The sequence below is a fragment of the Tachypleus tridentatus genome, chromosome 6, assembly GCF_004210375.1.
Source record: "Tachypleus tridentatus isolate NWPU-2018 chromosome 6, ASM421037v1, whole genome shotgun sequence".
Lineage (NCBI taxonomy): Eukaryota > Metazoa > Arthropoda > Merostomata > Xiphosura > Limulidae > Tachypleus > Tachypleus tridentatus.
The window spans coordinates 27630867-27658607 of NC_134830.1; the positions used below are offsets into that span (position 1 = coordinate 27630867).

At 34.7% G+C, this 27741-nt stretch overlaps 1 protein-coding gene across 2 annotated transcripts in view; it reads left to right on the plus strand.

Moving 5' to 3' along the window:
- Window positions 1–1218: 1218 nt before the first annotated feature.
- LOC143252137 (carboxyl-terminal PDZ ligand of neuronal nitric oxide synthase protein-like) overlaps window positions 1219–27741 on the plus strand; it is a 46901-nt gene continuing 20378 nt past the window's right edge. The window contains exons 1-5 of one of the 2 annotated variants that reach the window (XM_076503818.1): window positions 1219–1356; window positions 13674–14235; window positions 21432–21503; window positions 22844–22936; window positions 27479–27537. In XM_076503818.1, coding sequence (XP_076359933.1) covers window positions 14128–14235; window positions 21432–21503; window positions 22844–22936; window positions 27479–27537 — 332 coding nt within the window. In that variant the 5' untranslated portion in view covers window positions 1219–1356; window positions 13674–14127. Of the gene's footprint in view, window positions 1357–13673; window positions 14236–21431; window positions 21504–22843; window positions 22937–27476; window positions 27538–27741 lie in introns of those variants that run through there. The other variant, XM_076503819.1, reaches the window with a different exon arrangement.

Genomic DNA, 27741 nt, shown 5'->3' on the forward strand with positions numbered 1-27741 from the left:
TAGGGAATCACATAGATTTAAAAACATTCAATTATCCACCTTTCAAAAGCATTTGGGTTATACGGCTATGTATTTTTGTTTGATTACAATGGAGGCCTTATGTCAGTGACGTAACTACGGAGCGGCTGAGATCCACGTTGAAGAGGAAGGGGTGTGAACTAAAATCGTAGTTACGTCACTGCCATAAAAGAAAATAAATAAGAAAAAGTTGTTTACATTTTAATATCAACTTTGTTTGTTCTATAACTATATTAAAAATATATTTTTTCTATGGTTTAGAAAACCAAAATCATATATATAATCTAGTGGCCGCTTGAAATTTCGTGGTAAAAATGTATCTTAGACATTAATTCCTGCCACGTGTAATATGTATATTAGCTTACGTGCATAAAATGAATAACATTGTGTTTTTTATATTTTTTCCTAAACTTAAACTTTTCCTATTAACATGTTGCAAAAACTAACAACTTATACATCAAGAAAGATATGCACACATTTTAAAACACGTTTAAAATATCATGTTTTTTAATTGCTTTAGTAGCATAGAAATTAAAAAAATGTTTAGATTCCGTATCACATTGATTCTTCATGAAATATTATGTTATTTGTGGATTTGCCTATTTCATATTTATCGAGAAATCGGTTTTACCTGTGTTAGATATATGCGGCAGTTTATGATTTTGATAGTTATAAAGCACAGGTGTTAAATTTCATATGTTGAAAGCGATAGCCTATCGCTTTGGTTTGTTTGTTTGGTAAGTTTGTAAACTTACAACTGATTTACCAGGAGAGACATTACACTTTATTTTACTGCATTAGATTTTTAGGATATACTCTTTTTTGGAATGCAAAGCTATTATATACACTTCTCATGCAATTTTTGCCAAAGACATGAGCAAAACAACAAAAAATACTAAGAAATAAAGTAAATTACAATGAAGCGAGTGATAACATCAATATTTAAAATTAAAATTACAAAATGAGATAAATTCCAAAGCTCTTTACTTAGTTTTCAATCCATATAATTGTACAGATTTACCTCAAGCTGCTTTAGAAAAACGCCAATAAACTTTATACGCAATAACATTGCATCACATGATGCTTATTGTGGATAATCAATATAACACGATCAGTTGCATATGACATAGCTTGTTTAGAATTTTGCAGTTCAAAGTTGTAGCAACACAAAACTTTTAATAGTTGTGATTGTAATATTTCTCCGGTATCAGCAAAAGGATGGAACTTTCTGGAAGATGTCGCTTTCAAACTGGAGACGCCAAATCAAATAGATTAAAAAACATAGTTACCTAGTTTTATCGGTGTGGAATTGATTACGGCTTCTTTTTGTGTGTGGCGGTAAGCTTATCGTAAAATACGTTTTTATAAAGAAAAGTTTTGAAATTATATGTTTACAATAAGGTATTGTACCTTTAGTTAGTTATGTCAAAAGTAAACGCTAAGTCTAAATATAATTAAATCAATAGCAATACTCTTGACAAGTAACTACCACAAAGTTTGCAAGTGAAATTTCCAAGGCACTCCCTTACAGTACAGCCTCAGAGTCTTGATGCATTTTGGAATCTAGGTTGATTCTGTTGTGTTTTATATTTTTAGTAATTAAATTAATAATTATGATTAATATCTGTGTTTATGAATTTGATTTTTAAAAGTTATAATTTATAGATACAAGAGAGCAAGAATACGCGAGAAAGCTTAGGCTTAATGACAGAAGGCCATTCGATTCAAAGTGCACACCAAATTACCAGGCAAATTATGGTACTGATATAATGTTAGTTTTACATCGCGTTCATGTATAAACTTAAATCCAACAGAATTTTTCTACCAAAAATTGTAGTAGAAAAACTCTTAGCCAGAGCTACAGAATTATAAACTTATTAGGGTGTTACCATTAACCCATTGACTGTGGCTTCTCTAAATGTATGTGAATATTTCCAAGCCATACACCATGTATGGCACACATGCATTCAGCTGCCAGAGGTAGACCATTCACTACACAATGAAGTTGCAGTTAATGGGTTAATATTTAATTTTTCATAATTTTATTTCTCTCCTCAAATACAACTTTCAGTTGCATTTGATCCAAGTCTCTAACATTGTTAACCCTTAACTACATCTGCCTTAAACATGCAGAATGTTTGCAAGATGCACACTATATACAGCACACATGATTCAGCTGGTGAAGGTGGATTATGTCTTACACAGCGAATTGGCAGTTAGTGGGTTAAACACAGAAATTATTTCCAAATTCAAACATATCTCTCAGTAGCATTTGATCCAAGCTCTTAACAATGTTAAGCACTTATTTTGGATCTTATACAGAGTATTTGTAGTCGCATTTTCTGAATTCTTTGTATTGTGCCAATACTTATTTTTATACTACAGGGTGGCCCATAAGTTCATACCCATTCATATATCTTGTGTATCCAGTGTATCTGTGTGCTGTCCCTCATTCTCGCTGCATAATATTATGCATACTTGTCACAATACGCTCTTCAAGTGTAAATGGGCTTACATTAGCCATATTTCTCTGAAAAAAAGAAACATTAAAATACAAGCAAAATTGAATATAACATAATAACATATAGATGGGTATGGACTTATGGGCCACCCTGTACAATGGAAACATAAATTCTCCCATTTAATTTTTAAAATTACAATTTAGTTCTTCAGGGATGCTCCTGATCCTGAGAAAAAATAAATTCAATTTGCACTTTGTGACTATATAATCTGTTTCTTTCCTTGAACCCCATTACTGTTGAAGTGAATTGATTTTGTAACTTAATCATCCTGTTTTAAAAATAATGTTTTGTAGAAGTTTGTAATAATTTCACAAAGATTACAGTTTTTCATTTCATTTTTATTGCAGCAAAATACACAAGCCAAAGGTTTTAGGTATCAATAAGTATGTACAAATTAATTTGTTCTGTACTTACAGAATAAACAATGTTTCAATTTTGAAGCTTTTTATATCTTTTTTATCCTTTTTCAAAATAATATAAGACAAAAAATGGTCTATGGAGATCACCCCCAAAAAACTAGTTTAAACATAACTAATTACAAATTATTCAATAAAAATATAAAGTAATTGAAAATATCAACACACTTCAGTATCTGAAAAACATATGTTTAAGTTTACAGAAATTTATCTAATCACTTTTAACTGTTTACAAAATTGTGTAAAATATAATGTAGTTGGTTTTTTTCAGGCACCTTATTAAAGTTTTTTTTCTAAATCAAATTGCACAGTTTTTAGGAGTGCTTTCATCTGAAAAGAGAAATTCTATCAATGATTTTTGTTTACTACTCAGCAGTGTATCCATTATGGAATTGCACCAATGAATTAAACAATGTGTACAGAATATACTTGTGATCATCCTTTTATAGCTTTTTGTTAAATGATGAAGTTGTGTATCCAGTAAAAATATTTTTTACATAAAAATAAAAAATGGTGAGATTTTGATTTAATGTTGAGTCTACACTGATAAAAAAAATATTTGTGATTTTTCAGAATTTTTTCCTGTGTTTCATATGGCACTCATAACTCCATAAGAGGAAAATAGAAAAGTTTTCATTTTGATAATACAAGTTTTGCATTTCATTATAAATTATTTTTATTATTTAAACTAATCATTGTATTTTCAACCTTCATTATCATGATGTTATGTAAATTACCTACATCTCAGCTTTGAGAAGACAAATACTTAACATTTCATAAAACCACTTTTGTACTTTTTTCAATTTTATGAGCCTCTTGGCTTCAAATTTACCTTAGCAATTGGAATGAAGAGATAACAATGTAGCTTGGTGGTATCTTGCTGAAAAAAACCCAAAAAACTTCTATTGCAAGTACAGTTCTGGTTTTAAGACTTGTAGAAAGTTTGCTGTCATTTCATACTACATTTTTTGTTATGGTTTTGCAATATAATAAAAAAATAAATGTTTGTTGTAGAACAAGATAAAGTAGGCTTAATTAGAACACTATGCATTTTGTGTATCAAGTTTGTTACATTGTGTTAACATTAATCTTCATAGATCTAACTTACTTCCTGAATGGACAGAGAAAATTATAGATTTAATTGAACATTTAAATTGGGTTTAAAACTTACTACATATACAGTGGTACCTCTGTTCTCGAACTTAATCCGTTCCAGAAGGCTGTTCGAAAACCGAATAAATTTTCCCTATAAAAAATATTGTAATTTAAATTAATCTGTTACAGACCTCCAAAAATTATGCATTATGAATCATTTTAAGTAAAAATATTGTTTATTTATACCTGTATAATAATACTTACATGCATAAAGTCAACCACAAAAACTGTAAACAATAAATGAAAATTTAACTGCACTTTACCCGTGCTTAGGACAGCTGATGGCATAAGTGAAAGGTGGCAAGGAACGTGGAGAGTAGGAGGGTTATTATTGTTTGGAAGGGGAGTCACCTTCCATAAAAATGTCAGGTAACTCTCCTTCTGGGGTTCTTTCTCTTTTCTGTTGCACTGCTACAACCTGCTTGAGACTCACTGGACCTATTTCTCACTGAAAACTTGTCTAATGGGGTTTGTTTCTGCCTGCATTTTAAAATGTTTCTGAAGTAAGAATGGCATTGTCATTGAAAAGGTTTATGTGCAGGGTGAAATTTTTCCACAAAACTTTGTAACTCTCTCCCTTTTCCACACATTTCATTGATTAGTGAACTAGGAACATCCTCCCTTCCCTCCTCCTCATCTGAAGACACTTCCTCAGTTGCCTTCTGTTGCTGCTCCTTCTGAAGGTTGTGGAGTTCTTCCATGGTGAGCTCAGTGTTGTGGTCTTCCACCAACTACTCCACATCATTATCACTCACATTCAAGCCCATACACTTGCCTAGTTAGACAATATCCTGACAACAGGCTCAGCCTCAAAGCCTTCAAAGTCTATCTGCTACTGAGTCTGGCCACAATTTTTTCCAGGCTGAGTTCATGGTTCTCAAAGACACTTCCCTCCAGGCTTTATCTATGATCCTCAAGTAATGGCAAATATTAAAGTGATTTTTCCAGAACTTTCTGAGGGTTAACTCTGTGTCAGAGGTCACTTCAAAGCACCTTTGAAACAGTGCTTTGGTGTAGAGTTTCTTAAAGTTCGATATGACCTGCTGGTCCATGGGCTGAATGAGAGGTGTCGTGTTAGGGGGGCAAGAGTTTCACCATAATGAAACTGTACTCCTCCACCAACCTATCCTCTAAGCCTGGTGGGTGAGCAGGTGCAATGTCCATTACAAGAAGGGCCTTGAGTGGCAACTGTTTTTCTATGAGATAATTCTTTACACTTGGGGCTAACACTTCATGGACCCACTCCATAAAACATTGCCTAGTTACCCATGCTTTACTATTAGCCCTCCACATGACATTTAGTTTACTTTTCAGGACATTATTTTTCTTAAAAACCCTCGGGTTCTCAGAATGGTACACAAGTGAAGGCTTAAGTTTCAAGTCCCTACTTGCATTTCTATATATCAATAGAGTTAGCCTGTTCTTCATTGGCTTGTGTTCTTGCAGTGACTTCTCCTCCTTGGTGATATAGGTCCTCTTTGGCATTTTCTTCCAAAAGAGGCCTGTCTCATCACAGTTGAAAACTTGTTGGGGAATAAAACCCTCAGTTGCTACATAGTTTTCAAATTCCCTAACAAATTTATCAGCAGCATCTTTGTTAGAACTGGCACCCTCCCCATGTCTTGCCACATTATGTATGCCACTTCTCTTTCTAAATTTTTCAAACCACCCCCTACTAGCCTTAAAGGCATCACTTGTATCAGCACTCATTTCAGGGTGTTTTTCAGGAGGTCAGCATGTAACTGCTTTGCTTTTTCACAAATGATGGTCTCAGAAATGGTATCACCAGTTAACTGTTTTTCATTTACCCAAATCAACAACAGTTTTTCTACCTCTTCCATTGTTTGTGATCTTTGTTTCATAAGCACTGTCACTCCTTTTGCAACATCAGTTCCTTTGATGACCTCTTTATTTTTCAGAATGGTGCAGACTGTAGACTTCGCCATACCAAACTGTGTAGTTAGGTCAGACACGCAAACACCACTCTCGTACTTTGCTATGGGATATTTTTTCACCTCTATTGTGGCTCTAACAACTTTTCTTTTTGGTTTGCTGCTTTCATTATCCTTCTTTGATTCCAAGGTGGCTTATTTAATCAGAATATTTTGAAAAACAACAACAACAACAAAAGGAAAACAAGAACGTTCACAGCAGATTTTAGTGGGTGTGTGGACTGAGCGACAGGTGCAGGTAAAATGTTTTGGGCAAGCTTGGCGTGGGCCGAAAATGGTTGAAGGGTCGTTCGGGTCATTTCAGGTGTTCAGGCTACAACAGTTTAGTTTGGGAACCAAGTTTATGTTCGACAACTGAGACATTTTTTTTTCTCGAACAATATGTTCGAAAACTGAATTGTTCGAGAAAGGAGTCGTTCAAGAACTGAGGTACCACTGTGTTGAATGAAATAATCTGATTCTCATTTTAAAAATAACTTAATTTCTTATTTTGTTGCAATAAAAATAATTTCCATGGTATGGAAATTACTTTAAGAACTGTGACTTGGTCTGTGGTATTTTTTAACTCCAAACACTGATTAAAATTTACAGTTTTATAAATTAAAAGCAATTTAAATCTTTAATATATATCTGTGAATTTTGATATGGTACTTCCATCCTCTCACAAGAATAGTTATTCTTCTTCATTGCTGCCCTGTATTTGTCAACCTTTTTCTTTTTACATGCCTCAAGTCTTCTGCTCTCTTCTATTGGAATTTATTTTCATTTGACAGCACTTGTGCTTGAACATGTTTATTTTGACCTGATTTCAGTTTGAGATGCAGTTTCTTCACAGAGTGCTTTTACTTCATCAACTACCTAGTTTTCTTTAATTCTGCCTCATTTAAGTCTCCTTTTTCCTTTAAAACATTTGCCTTTTGTTGACTCTTGAAGAAAGAATTTAAAAGTCCTTTTCACCACTTTTGGTATCTTAACTTTGGCAGTTAAATGACAATGTCAGCATGCCTCCTATGTGCTTTAGATTAATCTCCCTTCACTTTTAACCATGCAGACTGTCCTTATTTTGACCAGCAACTTTTGGGTTCTGTTTTGCCTATTTGAGAGGGAGCCCAAATCTTCTATCAGTTTTATCCATGCTCAATTTTTCTGCCTACATCTTACCCTCAACATTTTTTGCAGTCTTTCCACTATTCATCTCCAATCTAAGGCTCTTCATAGGAAACCTGAGGGTTTTTCTAGAGACATCATCAACCTCCTTGCTTCTACATTGCCTCATTTATCATCTTTGCCTCTAGCTTTACAAATGTGGTTTCTCTGTTGTTGGGACCTTCTGTTGTTGGGATGCTGTCCTGTTGAGGGTCTCTTTATGTACACTTTATCTTCACAGCTTGTGTATGACCTTGTTTTTTTATGGCATTTTGTCTCTGATACAAACTTAGAGTCTTTGGAACCTTGGATGGCATCAGTCCAGTTATAGTCTGCTCCTTCTTATCTAGTAGCTTGTTTGTCTCAGCCAGAGTCAACTGTATCACCCATTACAGTTTCCTGTCCTTTCTATCCTATACACCCCTCCTCCTTCTTGAGGTGCCACAGCTTGTTATTTGCTTCAATGATGCACATTGCCAACAGTACTGGTAATTACTTGGTGGGCTGTGGTCCAGTAGAAGCTTGATTTGCAGGCTTTCTCCATCAGATGTGCCCTTTGATCAACAATGCTTAGGATCTTCAAGTTTTGTTGGAAGGATTCAAGATACCATTTCTTGCTGCACCTTTTTTGTCTCCTGTAACCATTTTCTTACTTTCATCGTTTTCCAGCATCTGTCAGAGGCTATTCAAGACCTCCTCACTCAGCAAACTATTGAACTTGTTCTCCATCATTCAATGGGTTTTTATTCCTGACTATTTGTTGTTCCTAAGAAAACTGGGGACTGGAGGCTTCTCGTCAGTTTTTCCTTCCTCAGTTGCTTTGCTCACTTTCTCTGTTTCACCATAGAATCCCATCTCACCCTATGGTTAGCATTTTCTCTGGGGTTATGGATGTTGCCAATGCTTATCTGCATATTCCCATCTCAGAACCATTTCGTCCATATCTCCAGTTTGTTCTTCATGAAGTAATGCCCCAGTTATGTGCCCTACCCTTATGGCTTGCTTCTGCACCTTATGTTTTCTCAGGTGGTCAGGACTTTTGCTTGTCATTTTATTGCCCTGTTACTGTGTTTCCATTGTTATATGGGTAACTGGCTTCTTCGGGCCATTCTGAACTGGAGTCTGTCAATTACACTCATCAGCTCCTTCAAGTCATTGATTGGATGGGCTACTAAATTAAATTGTCCTTCCTTGTCCATTTCAGTGTCTTTTTCAACATATATCTTATTCAGACCCAACCTCGTCTGTGACTTTGTTTCATGGAATTTTTAGGTCACTATACCCTGTATGCTCCCTCACTTTCTACATATGAGGTTCTATCACTTTTGGGGATGTGGTCTTCCAGGACACCACTGGTCCCTATAAGTCAAACACATATATAATCCATTCACTGGACTCTGCATGATCAAAAGAACCTTGTTCAAGACCTTTGGCTGCTTCTATTGCACTTCATCTTTCCATAATGGATGATTTGCTTTCATAATTGGACAAGGTTCATATATCAATGTGCATCCTGCTTCCTCCTCCTCCTCCAGATTTACATCTCTTTATGGATGCATCTCTTCAGGGCTGGGGTGAAAGGATCGATAACCAGGAATCTTTGGGTTATTGTTCTGTCGACTAGCAGTCCTTACATACCAACATGCTCAAGCTTCAAGTCGTACATCAGGATTTGGATCACTTTCTACCTCAAACTAGGCCTTGTCTGGTGATGATTCATTCCAACAATTCAGTGGTGTTGGCATATATCAATCATGAATGTGGCATGCAGTTGAGATACCTCTGTTTTTGTATGTTGAATCTCCTCTGATGGGTCCACGCAGCCTACATACACCACATTTATTTAACCACGTGTCATATTCTGGGTGCTTTTAATTATGTTGTGAATTGTCTTTCCTGCCCAACGAGATTTATCCAACTTAGTGGTCCCTTGATCCTCTCATTTTCTAATGGGGTTTTCCTAACATCAATGTATTTGTCACCACTCTGAATCACAAATTACCCCTTTTTTTTATCCTTGGTGCTTCATCCTCAGGCTTTGATAATCTTTGCCTTCAGTCAAGATTGATCCCATAAATTCCTTTATGTTTACCTTCCCATCTGCATGCTTCATCAAGTCATTTTTCTAATTCATACCACTCCATGCTGGGTCCTTCTCATAGCTCCTTTTTAACCAGCTTAATCATGGTTTCCTCATTTGCACCAACTCCAATTATACCATCCTGTACTAATTTACTTATTTCATGCCCTGTCTAATTAACCCCATTTACCTGTTCTACATCTTGCAGTTCTTGTTCTTTTGTCTTCACACCTGGCTGTTGTCCAGTCCTTGGTGAGGAGATTGGTTTTTTTCCCATTTCATGGATTTCCATTTTGGCTTTGCCCATAAATTATTCTTCCATGGCAGTATATAAATGGAATTGGAAGGTCTTTCATACATGGTCCTATGCTGGGTGATTTCTATCTGCTCAATCCACTGTAGCTGCTGCATTCAAGTTTCTGACATGGTTTTCAACTTGGAATCTTGGGTCTCAATTTCTCTTTATCAAACAGCCTTATCTCATATTACTTGTCTTTTCTGTTACCAAAGAGTTTTTGCTTCACAAGTTCTTACCATATTAATCTGTTTTTTCCAAATTTATCATCCTCTCTGATGATCTACTTTTCTAGACTGGGATGTTACTGTGGTCATTCACTCCAGTACTTTATCTCCATTTGAACCTCTTTTTAGGTTTCAGGAAGAAGGAATGATCTGGATAAAGGAAAAGATGGGTATGGTGGCAAAGTATGGGTGTCACATCAGTGGCGAACAAGTTAGACCACCGATGATCACTGGCCAAGAAGAGAAGGAAGTATGTTTTAAAGGAAAGACGAAACCATGGCAGCTCATAAGAGTAACTCCTTTTCACCTATTTCCCTTCCCCCTGTCTCTTATCTTTATCCAGATCTTAATCTGGATAGACTTCTCTGTTTGGTACATGCCCTTCCTTGCTATATTGCTCAAACAGTTTCCTTTTGTAGTTTCTGTTTCTGACTGTTTATACCATGGCAGTCTTCTTCATTTAGAGATCTATCTTCTTCTTCCCTAACCAGTTGAGTTTGTCATTTGATCCAATTGGCTTATTCATTACACTATGTAACAACATTTTTACTTTTTCTTGTTTCTGGACAGAAAGTGTTATTTCCCAGTTGCTTATGCCTGAAGTAAAGGGAAAAGACTTTATTTTTCTCTTCAAACTTTGCTTTTGTGACCTGGGAGCATATAACAAAAACAAGATGTGAGACTATATTTGGGAGCTGATACGTGAAAGTGATTTACATTACAGTCACAAATCGTGAAACACTACTCACTTCTAAACATTTTTGTTCATTTTAATATAACTGTAGTATTAATACCTGTAAATCTTAATTCATATATTGTTTTATTCAGACCTTACGTAAATGAAAATGTGCAAATCTGCCCGTTTTTACATAGAAAATAGGTTATTTTCTAAATTTCATTATCCAGGTCACAGAAGCAAAGTTTGAAGGTAATAATGACCTTTTTCTGTACTTTTACAACATAAGCAATTAAGAAATAACATACTATCCAGGAACAAAATTTGTGTTTACATAGTGTTATTATTCCCTTCTGACAGGAATTTGTTCAAAGTCACTTTTCATCAAATTTGACACTTTACTCATGCTTCCCATTCTATATCTTTGCATATGTCACTGTTGAGAGTCACCTGCTGATAGAGCAGTTAGTCTATAGATTTACAATGCTAAAGTCAGGTGTTTTAGTCCCTTTGGTGGACTCAGCAGATAGCCTGATGTGGTTTTGCTATACAAAAACACACACACACTGAGATTTGGTATTTTGCAAAACTGCTTTAAGATGAATAACCTCATGATGTTTGCCTGATCCAGGCCATACCATCCATGGAATTCATAGGCAGAGCAGATGTGGATAGCTGCCCATCCCTCCATACCTTGATTAAATAAATTGTGTTCTGCTTTTCCAGATGTGGTTTTATGATCATTGATTGTATTCCTCCAGACACTACTATACATTTTCACCACCCCTTTCTCCAACTGGAGTATGAGAGTCCTTATCACTTACCAGTTTCAAGCTCCTGGGGTAGTCAACCATGGAAAAAATATGTTCCACACACAAAAAATATAATACTATTCAGTACAAAGGAGGGAGATGGTATTTTGCTGGTATAGACAGCATGCTATCTTCCAATATGCCTTATACAATTACTACAGAGTGAGATGTCGAAATGCTGGTAACCCCTTTGATTGGAGGCCGTCATCCTATTCTCACATGGATGTTAGTACCCTGTGGCTGGGCTATGGATTTAGAGTGAATTAATCAGCACATGTCTTATACATGATTAAGGTTGTCTGTTTTCCTTCCTCAGTTTTGCTCCCCTGGTGTTGTAGGTCACAACGGGGTAAAAGAAAGTTTTAGTTCAATTCCTTTTGTATCCCTTGTGTATCTTTATCTAAGAACGTTATTAGTTATGGTTGTAGTCAGTTTAACTGTTGGAGTAGATTTTATTTACTTAGACTTCCTTTTAATTCTGGATGTTGGATTCTTGGAACAAGATATTCCTCAAATAACATGTCATGCCTTTAGGGTTGAAGTGAGTCTAGCTTCCCTCTGGTAGTTGGGGCTTCATGTGAAGATGGTATGATCATCTTATCTTTGCGTAAGTGTCGGTTCCTAACAGCCTGTGTCTTGAATGTAGTTGACTCACCTTTGGATACTTTTGGGACGTACATCTGCTCTCCCTCAAAATAGTTCCTCTTTTTGATTGATGTTGGATCCTTGCTAATCTTGTGAGAATAGAGGAGTAATGTATCATAAGATATGATTTTCCTTTACTGAAAGTGTATTTCTGATAGATACTTCCCTTTTCTCAAACTTTCTACCGTTCCTCTTCACAATCTTCTAGTGTTTATGGTTTCTGCCCAACTTTGAAGCAATAGTTTAGTAGAGGCACATAGAGGGAGTCACGTGTGTCACATGAGTATAGTATGCTTCTGCTGGTGGGAGTGGTGATGCATGATTTACATGAGATGCACATTAGAATCACTTGATACTAATATGGGGAGCAGAGGGCTTGTGGCATGCATAAATAAAAAGTTTGCATATAGGGGACAGCAGTGAACAAATTTTCTAAGTAGAAGGAAGTACCTATTGGAAATATATTTTTAGTATAGGAAAATTATAACATCTTTTAGTTTTTTCATGTTATGTGATAAACCATGTAGCAGATGCATCAAGTTAAACATTTGTGATTGTGGGCTGTAAAAATTTGGAAACTTTTTGCTAATGCACTGGCATGTTGCTGCAAATGTAAGCTTTGTGCCATGGACAGCATGTTTAACACATGTATATTTAGTGGACTGTGAATTTCTGACTTGTCAACAGTGTAGTGCTTATGCAGTATCATTGTCTGCTATTCCTGTGATGTCAGCTGATGTTTTACATCCAGTAAGAGCCTTTGTAAAGTTCTATATATATTGCTTGAATGTTGACCATATCCTTCACAGTAATTTGGTATAATAGAAATTCCATTATTCACAACTAGGGTATTAAGTAAGACTGTAAAATTGAATTTTGTTTTGCAATTTATGGTGCATGATTGAATTTGAGTATATATATACCACAACAACAAATACTAAACTATGTTAATTATGTTACATGTGGATGTAGGTGCATGTATCTGGATGTTCATGTTTTATATTTATATCTGCAAAGTAAACATTTTATTTTATTTTAAATTCCTTTCTCATTTTACTATAAAACAGTTGGAAAGATAGGACCAAATAATTTCTGCATCCATTTGTTCTTTTAATGACCAAAACTTTTATGGGTACTAATGGTAATACTGTTATTGTTTTCAAAAACTGACTCATATGACAAAAAGAATTGAATTTCCAGATCAAATAATTAGAAAGTTTTCAAGCTGTTAATTTAAAAAAGCTGTATTAATGTGTATTAAAATAAATATAATTACCAAATTCTTTTGCAATTAAAATATTTAATCATGATATGAAGTTTACTGAAATATCTAGAAGAGATTACATTGGGATTAATTTACTGTTGATAATTGTGTAAAATACACAATGATTTTCTTACTACTACATGCACATAATGCATCTTCATTTGTTTGTATTTTATTTGACTTTAGACTGATTTGCGTATAGTTAAACTTAATGTATTATTTGCTGACACTGTTTAATCAGAATATTACAGGTGATTTCCATTAATCTTTGATAAGTACCTGTAGTAGGGGAAAGAGTTGTATGCTAATATTATATCGTGATTTGTAGAGTGGATAAGAAACATTGTACATCATACAAAACTTTTATTTTTTTAACTGTTGTATTTGTTTGTTTTTACATTGTACAATGCCCCAAATAATACTTGATTTTAATTGTTTAATTATTGCTCTTTTTTTTTTTTACAGGAATGTTATTTCAACAAGGAATGAGTAGAGAGTAAAATATTCATAGATCCTCAAAAAGTTCACTATGTTTATTAAAGTGTATAGTGTTGGAAAGACCATTCATATGACATTGTTTCAAAAATTCAGTAGAGAAAATATAAATCATTTACTTTCAAATTAGTTTTATACAACCTTGACCAAAGTTATTGAAACTGAACACCGTAATAATAACAATATTAAGCTTATTGTGTGTAGACATATTTTAAATACTATTTTTGCATTGTATTTTTATGTAAATTTGCAATATATACATATATTAATATTTATATATAATTATTCCATCCAAACACAAAGTCAAAATATTCATTAATAATGTATTGCAAAGAAATGTATTAAAGTTGCAAACTTCCAAAAAAGAGCAGGACATCTTAATCTGAACCTTTGACAAAAGATTCTGTGCACAGTGCCTTCAGAGATGCCATCTAAGAAGCAATACAATTTGGTGAATGATGATGCTTTTGATAGTCGAATTCCTTTGCATAATGAAGAAGCTTTTCATCATGGAATTGCATTTCAAGCAAAAGTGAGTGGATTATGCAATAAGTACTTTATTTTGTAAATTTCATTTGCTTATTTGCCAGTAATTTCAGCAATTAAACATAATATCTAGGTAATTGTCACAGTGTGGTTGAAATGCTATTACACAGATTCCTTTTGGGAAAACCCTGGGGATCAAAGTGTTTAAAAATGCAATAAGCCTAATAATGTTGTCTTATGATACATGTTGTTCATTAAAAAAAATGTAATTTTTAGACACCTCACATTGTGGTATTTGAGTGTCAGTATATTTTTAAATATGCATGATACCTGTTTTTTTTTACTTTTTGGTTGTAAACTTATGAGTTCTATATGTAATAATAAGCTGTTTTCTCAGAATTATTTAACTCGCTCTCACCCAAATCTACATCAATCCTGGACTGCTCCCGAAGCATAGCTAAAACTTTTTGCTAACAGTGCAACAGTATTTTATACCCCATCAGTTTCATGTCAATTCAGAACTGAAACTACCCTCCACCAAATGTACTGTGCCTTCCATACTAGTACAACCCCATCTACTATTCTAGTGTAATTTTAACTTTTTTGATTGACAGTTTGATATGTTTGTTTGTTTGTTTTTTTAATTTCGTACAAAGCTACTCGAGGGCTATCTGTGCTAGCCGTCCCTAATTTAGCAGTGTAAGACTAGAGGGAAGGCAGCTAGTCATCACCACCCACTGCCAACTCTTGGGCTGCTCTTTTACCAATGAATAGTAGGATTGACCATCACATTATAACGCCTCCATGGCTGAAAGGGCGAGCATGTTTGGCGTGACGGGGATGCAAACCCACAACCCTCAGTTATGAGTTGCACGCCTTAACACGCTTGGCCATGCTGGGCCTGTCTGATATGTAAATGTGTGTTTTAACTCTCCGTGTGAATGCAACATTTTGATTATGCTTGTTCACAAAAAATTATATCAGTTTTGACTTTTTGTGTTTGATTTCCATTGTTTCTACTCGTTTGTTTTAGAAGTATTTCTGCTTTTGGAATTCTAATGTGAATTTGAGATTTAATATAGCAGGTGATGTAATGGTAGAGAGTGTATCAGGGTCAACAGTGTTTGTTAGGGAAACACAAATTTTAGTAGCACATCCATCTAATCCCCTGGGTTAAGTTTTGTTCACTTTTCCAGAAAACCTGTGGTAAGTTTTTTAGTGTGTATTTCTCACTCGCAGTAGGTATACCTACATTTATCAAGTTTTTATATGAGCTTGTGTTGATTGATCTAGTTTCTACACATAATTTCGGTTTTTCATGTCTTCTCTGCTTAGTATTTGACAAGTCTGATTTTTATAATTCTTCAACCATCTACTTACTTTATATTTGTGCTTAGAGTTTGATTGTTAGCAGTTTTTAATTTTTGGTATGTGTGCATGTTTTTCATGATAGTTACTGTGTGGGTAATTGTTACTTTGGATGGGTTGGTTGCTTATTCATTTATACTTCTTTTCACTGTTTATTATTGTATTTGTAAGCTCTGATTTTCTTTACAACCACTCCCATCGAATTGGGAATTCAATTTGAGTTTTGGGTTACAAATTTTTATTGCTAACTGGGTGTCTTTTTATTCTCATCTTCAGAGTAAGTTTTACCTTTGTGTCCTTTTGTCTTATTGTGCCTTTGAGTGGACTTGTAAATAATTCACACAAGCTAAGACCCTTTAGTGGTTTTGCACTTTAGGTGTTGCTTATTGATTTATGTTTTATGTTGAATTTCACTGTTTTGAAGGTTAATTATATTTATGTACTTTGTATCCTCCATGAATTTCTAAGTTTTCTTAGTTTATTATTCCTGAGTATTTTTTTTAAGTATGTGTAGCTTGTGTGTATTTTTGGCTACACTTCATGAGAATTTCATGGGTTCTGTGGATTTTATATAAAGGTTTCTGCCTTTAGGTATGCTCTTCCCTTATCCACTTTTCAAATTTCTTCCTCCTTGGGATTGTACTTCTTCCAGCTGCATTGCCTAATCTGTTCTTGATCTCCTTCACAAAATGGCTGTCAGTTGGGTGGTGACCACTCAACCTGGATTTTACTTCCTTCTATTTGTTGTCTCTTGGGATGTAGGAGATTGGAGAGCATCATAGACCTGTCCCAGTTACTTTTATTTGAAGTCACCTGACTTCACTATGGAGTTCTACCACCCATTTCTGGGAAGTTTTCTACAGGACTTTGGATGAACAACTCATTGTGACAGATGGTTATTCTTATATTTCAACTGCTACAGTGTCTTATCATTTTCTTTGTTTCATCCATGTGGATCATGTCTTCCAGTTCCAAGAACTGCCATTTGGTCCTTTTTTGGCTCCATGTGTTTAGTCAAGTGATATACTCTTTTGTTAGTCATTTTCACTCGTTGGATCTTCAGATTGGTTTTCATGAACAACTTGCTCCTGTTTCCCTCTTTCTGTGCCCACTTGGCCGTTCATGTCTGCTTACTTCTGGAGAGGTCCATTCTTAATGCCACTTAATCTCTTATTCCTTTAAGGATTTTTATTTCATTTCCATCTTTGTGGGGTCCAGTTTTCTCCACTTTGACTTAAGACATGGTGTGGGCAGTTTCAGTTTAGGAACTCACCTCTAGTATAGCATATTTCATTGCTTATACCTTTTGACCTTCCTCCTTATTAGTGTACTAGAGGCATTGGTATGCCTTCAAAATTTGGTCCATTTGCTGTGGCATTTGCCAATCCAGTACTCCTGTTCCTCATCTGAACCAATTCTTTACCTGAGTGTTTGTTCAGGGTTTGTTTGGATCAATTGTTGCTAGTTGTAAGGTTACTGTGTCAAACCAATTTCACTCTCTCACTTCCAGAAATGCCTTCTCCTCTCCAGTTATTTTTTCCTTTTCTATTCCTTTTATCTGGTCTGTCTACCATATCCTTTTGCTTTGTCAGATTTGGACCTGAATGTTATCCTTCATACCCTGTCTGGTTTTCTGTTTGAACCTATTTCCTCCTCCTCCTGGCATGGAGTTTTCATTGCAATACTCATGCCATTAATTCTTTTTGCATCCTTTACTGTTTTTCGTGTGTTATCTTTTATCTGGATTGGTCCTTCCTTTCCAAGATATTGGCCCCCTAATAATGTTGTTTAACCTTTTATCCTATTTCCTTATCTTCTATTTCCCACCTGTACTCCCATTCAGATCCACATTGACAACTTTGTCCAATTTATTCCCTGTTATGTTATGGGGTTTGTACTGCCTCCTCTTGTGGTTCTTGTCTCTTTGTTCCATGAAATTCCTCTGATCCAGTGATGTATTCTCTGTTACACTCATTGGTTGGGTTTATCAACTCATATGACTGGTGTATTCTGACTTGCCTGTGGAAGGTTGCTGTTTATATAATGTATTGTTGCACCACATTCAGTACCTATGTCTTTAAATGCTCAAATCTACCATCCTTTGGAGGAGATTATTCATGTTGGTGTGTGGACAACACCCAATACACTTGTGTGTTGAGTCTACATACTTTTGTTCATCTTTGACTGGGGAAGGTTGACATATTATTTTTTATTTAGTTCATGTACATCATATTTCAGGATTCCACCTGGTGGTGGGTGTTGACTGGTTAGGTATGTTTAATATTAGCATTAAATCTGTATACTTCTGTAGTGCCCATTGTTGAGATGAGTTGTTATTTCAAGACTTCTGGCTGCTTATCTAGTAGTATGTGTATATTTATTATTGTTTGATATGTAAAGAACTATCTTAATGGACTTCATGAGTAAAGCATATGGAGGTTTCTGCCCATCCCTACTGATCTGAAATTCTTCTAATCTTTCTGATTTTTAAAATTGAGTATCATAAACACCCATAGTACTTTCTCTAGTATATTGTTCTTCTGGATACCCCAATGAGTATTCTCCCCCCTTCTCTTGTAGTGGACTATGGGAGTCTTTGCCACTTTCAGTTCCCAGTCACTGATGTGGTAGACAAAGGTTTTCTCTTGAAGATTTTGTATAACACACAAAATCAGACTGTATATATCATCTACCCACTTGGGAAGAAGAGTTTTTGTCATTATATTCGTTACTGAACAATGTGTTTCTGTCTAGGTAGACCACATTTGTTGATTTCTATATCTTATGCAAGGCACTTTCACTGGAAGTTTTTTTGCCCAGATGGATCACCACAATTAGCATAATTTGATGTATCCAAAGGTGCTTTCACTGGATGTTTTTGTCCAGGTGGATCACATTTGACTGACCAATTTATTGACTATTATGTAACCAAGGTATTTCCTCTGAATTGTTTTTTGCCCAGGTGGACCACACCTAGCCTATTCATATACGATTCATTGTCCTACCACGCTTAGTTATTTTGTCTTCTATGGCACCAAACCATTGCTTACTATTACTACTATGGCTTGATGTGTGGACATTTCAGTCGACAACGAGATGGCTATGAAAACCCTCAAAATCACATTCATGTCTGTATTTTTTTTTTCTTCACTCTGTGTATCAATGGTGCCTCCCCAGGATGTTTTTTTTTTTACCTGAGAGGAAAAAGATTTCAATATCTTTTTCAAGGCATTTTCACTGGATGTTTTGTCTAGATGGACTGCACTTGGCATACTTTGATGCCTTGATACATGCCTGTTGCCACTTACACATTAGACTTTCCATGTTTGTTAAACCTGTGCAGTTTCAAATCATGCTTCTACAGCATTTTCTCACTGATTCAAAGCTAATTTTTCACATACCACAAGCTATAAAAGTCCCACCTACTCCACATTTCTGTGATTCAGCTGCATTATAATATACAAAAAAAAAAAATTTGCGACCCTTCTCCAAAAGAAACATGAAAGTAGTCTTCTGTCACAAATGGTTCCCTGTATACTATAGAACCCAATCTTCACTTCTCGATTTGACATAGTAGTATTAAGATTTGTTTGTACTTTTATTTTAATTTATATTTATCATGCTGTTTATTAATTCATTCTTCCAGTGTAGTACTTGAGCCTTTGCCACTTACCAACTCTTAACAACTAGTGTGGAGGACCATGGAGGCTTCTCCCTGAGCATGCTTATCCCCAATCAGTTAAGAGTAGGGCAATAGTATTCCACCAATGTTGATAATTGAAATCCTACTGTGGACCCACAATTTATTATGCTGTACAGTTTTGGATTGGATTTTCCCATCATATGCAGTTCATCCCTATGGCTAGGAATCCTTCTTCCTAATGCTGCCTGGATGTCAGTTCCAGGTGATGGGTATTGGTTGAAGCTGGACCAGCCAATACAAGTCCTCACATGTGAGTGGATTGGGACCCTCCTTTTACTGTGGACTGGATGATATATTCTCAATGCTGCATGGTTTTGGACTGGAGTTAGCCATTGTACACTATGGTTACACTAGCTACCTACTCCCAAATACTCTGGTTTTAGAATGGAATTTACCTCACATTTACAGTCTGAATAAAGATGGGTGAGGAATCTTTTCCTACTGTGGAGGAAATGATCCATTTCTAGTTCCACTGGTGTTGGGCTGTAATTGACTTTTTGGTTGTAGTTTGATGTGCCCTATCCATGTTTTACCAAGAGTATATATGGCTAATTTTTGTATGTTCATTTTTGCTGCCCATTTAGAGATGTGAGCATTCATTGAGGGTGAAGAATATACCAGGTTCAGGTATGGTGCAGTTTCCCATGAGTGTGCTCCTTGAATAAGCAAAATCATATTCAATGGGCATTTTTCAGATGCTTTCCAAAGAGTGCTCATCGAGATAAATTCTAGATGGGATTCTAGTTATTATGAACAGATGTAAGATAATGTATAGAGAGTTAACATTTTGCTACACTGAAAATATATTTCTGGTAGATAGATGCCTCCACTTACACTTCAGGTGCTTTTTTTTTCTGCCAAAGTGAAGATTGGGTTCTTCAGTACAGAGGGAGCCAACTGTAACAAAAGTGTGTATCATGCTCCTATTGGTGAATGGTTGTCATATGCTTATTTTGCATGCTATAGTGCAGCTAAGCCACATAGAAACATGAGGCAGGTGGGAATTTCAATGCTCGTGGTGAGCAAAAGCACTTGCTCTTATAGAGGGTGGCACTGAACAATAAAATTATAATGCAATAAATATGTTTGTTTTTTTGAATTTTGCACAAAGCTACACAAGGGCTATCTGCACTAGCTCTCAATAATTTAGCAGTGTAAAAGTAGAGTGAAGGCAGCTAGTCATTGTCACCTACTGCCAACTCTTGGGCTACTCTTTTACCAACAAATAGTGGGATTAACCGTAACATAATAAAGCCCCCCACAGCTGAAAGGGCGAGCATGTTTGATGTGACGGGTATTCAAACCCACGACTCTCAGATTACTAGTTGAATGCCTTAACCCACCTGGCCATGCTGGGCCTTTTGTATTAGAGGTAAGTATCTTTGGGGAATATATTTTTTCCATGTAGGAAAATAATATCTTTTGGTTCTAATATTTTTTTATTTTAGTCTTGATTTTAAAACATCAGCTTTATCATTTTTAGAGATTTAATGATAAAATAATTATACTACGTTTATTATGATTTTTATTTGAAGTATTTCTACTACCATTTATAACGATCTAGTGAAGGCTAACACAAAATAGCAACATTGTAAAGTAGTTAAGCTGTTATCAATTTATTTTTATATATCACTATTTACACTTGAAGAAATAGAATTAAAGAATTTAATGAAAATGCACTTATAAAATTTTGCTCTGTTAAAGAAAATATCAGTTTTAATTTGAAAATACAGCATTACTGTGTTTATTTAACAGCATTATCAAGGGAAAGTTTGTTAGAATGAACTGAAATCACTTTAGAAGATATATTTCTGTAATATAGACAATTCTTTAATTTTTACTTATGTAATGAGTACAGTTACATTGATTAGTGTCTGCAGAACAAGATATATTACTCAAGCTTTGTTATAGTTAATTAACATTTGTAAAGAGAACTGCACACAGATCAAACTTAGATCAGAGTCTGGAAAAAGTCTTAATGAGTATTAGAGTTTGTCATTCGATGTCCTACAAACTGGTAGAAAGAATTTCAGTTACACACACACACACACACACACACACACACACACACACACACACACACACACAATGAATGTGTATATTTCTGAAAAGTTATTGCTTATGTAATAGCAAAATATTGCATGAAGTTGACTGTGAATATATTTTTAAAGTATATAGGTACCCTGGATGTTCCACGACCTAGTAATAGGTTGGAGATAGTGGCTGTCATGAGGCGTATTAGGGTAAGGAGATATGGCACTCACATCTTTGGTTTTTCTTTGTTAGAAGTTTAATACCACCTAAATTAAATATTTTTGGTATGGCATATACATTTATCAGTGATTACTGTGTTTTTCAATTTTTACAAGAAATCAATGTTTTCTTCCTTTTTCTGAATGAATTTCATGAAATGTGTAAATTATTAGAAGTTTTCAGGTGTAGGGTTTGTCTGGTGCTGGGTTACAGAAATATGCATGTAGCCTACCCCTTTTCTCTCACTGTTATACCTACATACTGTTTTGTTGTGTTATTTTCTTTTACTGGTGTTTTTTTTGTAGTTAAATGTTTCCAGAAAACAACATTTTCATTTTGCAGTAATGCTTGCTCAATTGATGTAATTGCCACAAAATATCGAATGTTTTATGAGTGCAATTATAAACTTACAGAGTGCAGGAGTTTTTTTTTACTTTATTATTTTCACTTCAATTTATTCTTTATATGTTAAATTACAGATTTCTTACTTGTGTGATGTATGAGTTTCTATGGTTGATAGCTTTCTGTGTTTGTTGAAGGTGTAAGGGGAATGTTTTGATAAAGTAATTGCCATTACTTCAATTTCCTTTCATTCATGAATCTGCTAAGCCATATAGTATTACAAGAAGTGTTGTAACCTACTTCATAAGTAGCCATGTGGTTAATTCTCTCTTTTGGTTTTAATAGTTTTTTATATTACTTTTTAGTCTCGATATTAAAGCATCATCTTTTGTTAGACAGATTTTCTACATCATTATTTAACATGTTTATGTAAGATATTTAAAAAAAATTATTTAAGTTCTTTCAAGTTAATATTTTTTTTCTAAACAGAAACCAACAATATTTAGTGAATATTTGTTAAAGTTAAACCTATTCAAAATTTATACATATATATATAAATAAAGCATAAGAAAAGGTTTTACAAACATCATACATACTTTAGTACTGTAATAGTATTGTTAAAAAGTATATGTAAGGTACATTACTCAAATAACCTAAGCATTTCTTAATTGAGTGACCACAAAATTTGGATGTTTCTAAACATTTTATAAAATATCTAATTGGTAAACAATATGATTGGTATAAAAATGTAATAATAAAGCCTGCAGAATGTTTTACTTTTTTGTGGATTATTTTCAATGATTAACATTTTCAGAAGCAATCATTTATCGTAGTAAGCAAGTTTGAAAAATAGTATACAGAAGGATCCTGGATTAATTGTTAAGTTGAATAGGTGGAGGTCTACTAATCTCTATTATATATTCTGGCTAGAACTATTTTATTCTTGGATAATGGGAGAGTTTTATAGAGTGTTTTTTTTTTCTTGCAGTATGAATTCAAGGTCAAAGGTATGAAGAAGAGAAAAGTCAATATAAACATTTCTGTAGAAGGAATAAAAGTTAGCCTTAAAAAAGGAAAAAAGGTTAGTACAGTAGTCTGAATATAACAATACCAATATAACAGTGTTGATGAACATAAATGTCCATATCTTTCCAGTAGTGTGTAGAGTGGACTGAAAAGCTATATATTTGTTGTGGGTAGTTAATATGTGATAATAATGAGGTTGTGTTCCTGGCTTATTTATATTATGTACTTTGTCTCTTTTTAATGCATTTATCAAATAAAGTCATCACTGACAATCCGTAAGAGTGTACTGTGTAACATGACAGCCAATGTTTACCAAAACCATTATGCCATAGATTTTGTGTTTTAGAAGATTAGCCTTTAATTAAACTGATTGATTAAAAAACACAGTAAGAGCCCAGGATGATTAAAGTTATAGATAGGTTGGTGATCTTTCTTTACTTCTTAGAAATTTAACTTTTAAATAATGGATTACTTCAAACACTACTTATTTGATCTTCAGTTGACTTTGGACTTTCACATTGTTGTCTATACTATCAGCATTAAATCAATTATATTTGTCTTGTGATAATTCAATTGTGAAAAGATCTGGAACAAAGTGCATTCGTTTTACAATGATTGTAGGAAGTACAGTGCAAGTATACATAAATGCTGAGTTTTCTAGTATCCAATTTAGAATTCATATAGAATGAAGCTGTAAAAATAGGTATTGAGTTTTCATCTTTGTGAAGAAAACTACATTACTTTGTGTGAACATATTTATCAATTTGTGAGCATGTTGCAATATTTGAACACAATTCCCATCCCTGTATGGGTCAACATGTATTGCACCAGCCAATGATGTAATTGTCATTAGACTTTAGTCATCCACCAGTAGGAGGGTGATGATGCTCCACGTGCAATCAATTACTTTTGTGACAAAGGATTTAATCCTGAGTTCAGGTATTTTATCTGACACTAATCAGTGTAATTGATGGTCATTGGCGATCATGTTGATCACCTGGCCATTAGTCTGAATGGTTAAGATGTGGTTCTGCATTGAGCTGTACACTGAGAAGTTAATCTATATTTTTATAAATTAGAATTTTAAAGTTTTGTTGAAAATATCTTTCCATCAAGCCCTTTTATCCAGAAGTATTATAATAATATTTAAATTGAGGTTTAACTGAAAACTGAGGATCTTTTAATCAAGCCTAAAATCTGAGAATCAGTGTTTTAACAGATGTTAAGTAAGATGTATTAAAATAATTTTAAAGTCTCAACATGTCTGTAGTCCATGTTGCCATGTCTATGACCATACTCTTCAGCAGTGTATCCATTGCAGAAGGCTACATTCTAAGACTGCCATGTCCAGACCACACCACTTGACTTATTTGGGATGGCTGGTCCAGCTCCTCATTTCCATCTGAGCCCCACCCTATATTCCATTCATTTGAGTATCTCTCTAACTAAATGTGGGACAAGGTTAGTCAGTTTTTTTTTTTAAATCTTAGTGACATGGAGTTTTTGACGTAATGGTTCTCGTACATTCTTCATTTCCTGCAAGAGGTTTTTTAGGATTCTTTTCTTTTGTGTTCCTTATTACTTTTAATTGTCTCCATACATGTTCACTTCATTGGTTTATGGTCTATCAATACAGCTATCTCCAGAGATAAACCATCTTTTTCTCATCTCTTGAGGCTCGGATGGCTCATTCAATCCTGCACGATCATGGAAATCCCTCTTTTCCCTACCTTATCCAGAGTTGTATCTGCTTGGAGCCTTCCATGGCTCAGAAGTCAGTAAATGGGTTCCTTCAGCTTACCTATATAGGTTTTCATATCCTGGTGAGTGTAGCACTTTGTGATTGACTGCAGCCAGTTCTACAAATTCAACTTTTTCTGTCTTAAAGAAGTGTAATTCTGGACTCCTGAACAACTTCTAGCATCTTGTGTCTAGTTTTCAGGGGTGGATTTTCTCTGTCATGTCCTTGAACTGGCAGCTATTTCCCAGATTTTTCATCAGTTTTGGCTCGTCTGTTTGGTTTTCTTATGATTATCCATTTATAAACCTCCCTTGGAGTTCTTTCCTTTCTCCAACAAGGGGCACTTGTTGCTAAGACCTCTATTTATCTGGACTTTAAACTTTCTCATTTGAACCCACAATCACCACATTCAGTTGTTGATCTGTTATTTCTCAAAAGTTCAGGTTTTGGCAGTTGATTATCTATCATATATAAGTCTAGACCTTTGCCACTGAACAGTTTCTTCTTCCATGATAATATTCAGTGGATTTGTTCCCACTGTGTGCATTTTATCATTACTGCCTTTCACCTCTTCTCCATTCCTTGCTCCTACTCCTGTGATATCCAATCTTAGACTACAAGTTAGCAATGCCTTCTGTATGAGATCCTGCAGATGAGGTTTGGGGTTGCTCCAGACACATTAGTCAAATTAGTGTAAAGCATGTATGGGTTTTCCAGTTCTTGTTTTCATCTCCATTTACTTGCAATTCTCCATATTTGAAGTGCTTCTAATGGTGAATTGTTTGTTTTAATCTTTTATAGGTCACACAACCACCTTATTCAAACTATATATTTATATTATGGTTACAGAGGAACCTACCAAGTAGCTTATGTTGTCTCACACGGTATGGTGAGACAAACATTTGTAGTGTGTTCATCCTTACATCTTGCTTGTGACTGCTCTCTTTAGTTGTGGTAACCCATTGCACTATCTCAGTGTGGGACCTAATTTCAGATGATTATGCTTGATGTCAATGATCCATATATCTCTTCAATGTTTTCCTTCACTCCCCCTTTTATTTTCTAGTAGTGTATTGGAGAACTCTTGCTTACCCAGTCCCAAGCCACTGAGGAAGTCAGTATAAGAGTTCCTCATCAGCCAGTTTAATATTATTATTATTATAAGACTGAGTGAATATATCCTTTATTTGAGGAGTAGGACCTAATAGTGTAGCAAAGGTCAGCATACACTGTTCCAAACCAAGCCTTTTCTTATGGTTAAGTCCAACTGGATGGATTTTGAGTTCACCTTGGTACACTGGTATGGAATGTTATTTCCTTTATCTTATTTATATGTTAAATATCTTACATAAGTGTTTTTTACAATATGAAAAGGTCAGATTCATAACCCCAGCCACATTACACATTCATATTTAGTTGTCTGTCTGTACGACAATGAATGGTTGAGCTATCTGCCAACCTTAGTGACACATTAACACTTAGCATAAGATTCTTATGTCAATTTCTTCTGCTCTGCCACCTCTGTTGGATGAAGAGTATTCCTTGCTTGAGACGAATACAGTTTAACACCTAGAGCTGCTTCACTGATGGATGTTACTCACTGTGGGCCTTCTCTTTCTGTTGATGTTTTCAGAAAGGGGCTCATCTTTGTAATGTATATGTGCATGGTTTTTCTACCTCTTTTAATATGGGATTCTTGCTATTGTGATATAAAGATAGGTGAGTAGCATTTCTGAAATTAGCAGTTTCCATACTTGGGAATGTACTTCAGATGGATACCCACCTCTCTCCACCATCTCCCACCCTTTCTTTCCACTTACATTGTATTTAGTTTGCCTCATCAAGAATAAGCCTGTTTTCAAATGCTAGTGCTCATAAGGATTACTCCCAGTACTAAGTACCGAAACCTTATTTTTAAAGGTGGTACCATTACCAGGATTTATTGTTATTGTTTATGTTTACATGTAGATTTCATTTGTTTTTCAAAAACAGATCCACTTTCCCCAGTTGAGTATTTATATTTTATTGAGAATTTAACCCCTGGTTACTGCACATGGAGGATGTGCCACTCTGTTATTGATGGAGAGCTATAGTCTTAACTTTTACAGTCTGTAGTGCCATAGAGTATTTATGTATTGTCTAAATGTTATATTAACTGTAAGAAGCTGAGCCCAGCATGGCTAGGTGGTTAGGGTGATCAACTCACCATTTGAGGGTTGTGGGTTTGAATTCCTGTTCCACCAAACATTCTTGTTCTTTCAGCCATGGGGGCATTATAATCTGATGGTCAGTTCAACTGTTCGGTGGTAAAAGAATAGCCCAAGAGTTTGTGGTAGGTAGTGATGATTAACTGCCTTTTCTGTAGTTTTTCATTGCTAAATAAAGGACAGCTAACACAGATAATCTTGTGTATCTTTGTATGAAATTTGAAACAAATTTCTTTAGTGGATAAAAGCTGTATTTCATTATCAGTTCCAACATATATGGTGTATTCTGTGTACCTTATGTGAATATCAACCATAACAGTTGACTTTATTATGGGAAAGAATGTGCATTATTTCTTAATGTTAACCTTAAGAGAATGGCATATCATTGTCAAAGTGTGAGCTTCATGTGTAAACTTCAACTGTGACATATCACCATATAGGGGTATGTATTTCAGTAAACTTCTATATACTTAGAAAGTTATTTCAGTATTTAAAACAATGGGTTGTTTTTTAACATTTAAAAACAATGCTTAAACAAATCTCAATTTTGAATGTTACAATAAATATTTATATACTCATTTTACACAACTGTAGTATGTTTTTGTTGTAATGAAATGAACCTGATATACTGTTGTTTTATTTCTCCTAGAAAAATCATTGGGTATTAAATGACAACAGATTTTTATTAATGCATCATCCTATATACAGGTAAGTTTGTTTATTTATTTTTATTGATGTGAATTGGTCAGAGCTTCGGAGTTTGAGAACCATAAAATTTGGGGTCCTTGGGTTAAGTGTTGAGAGATACAGCTTTTAGGTCCCAGCATGTTGCAGCATGTAAAGTAACATTGATATCTACCACATAGAAGATAGCATTGTGAGTGATGATATGTTAGGATTTGCATTGGAGAT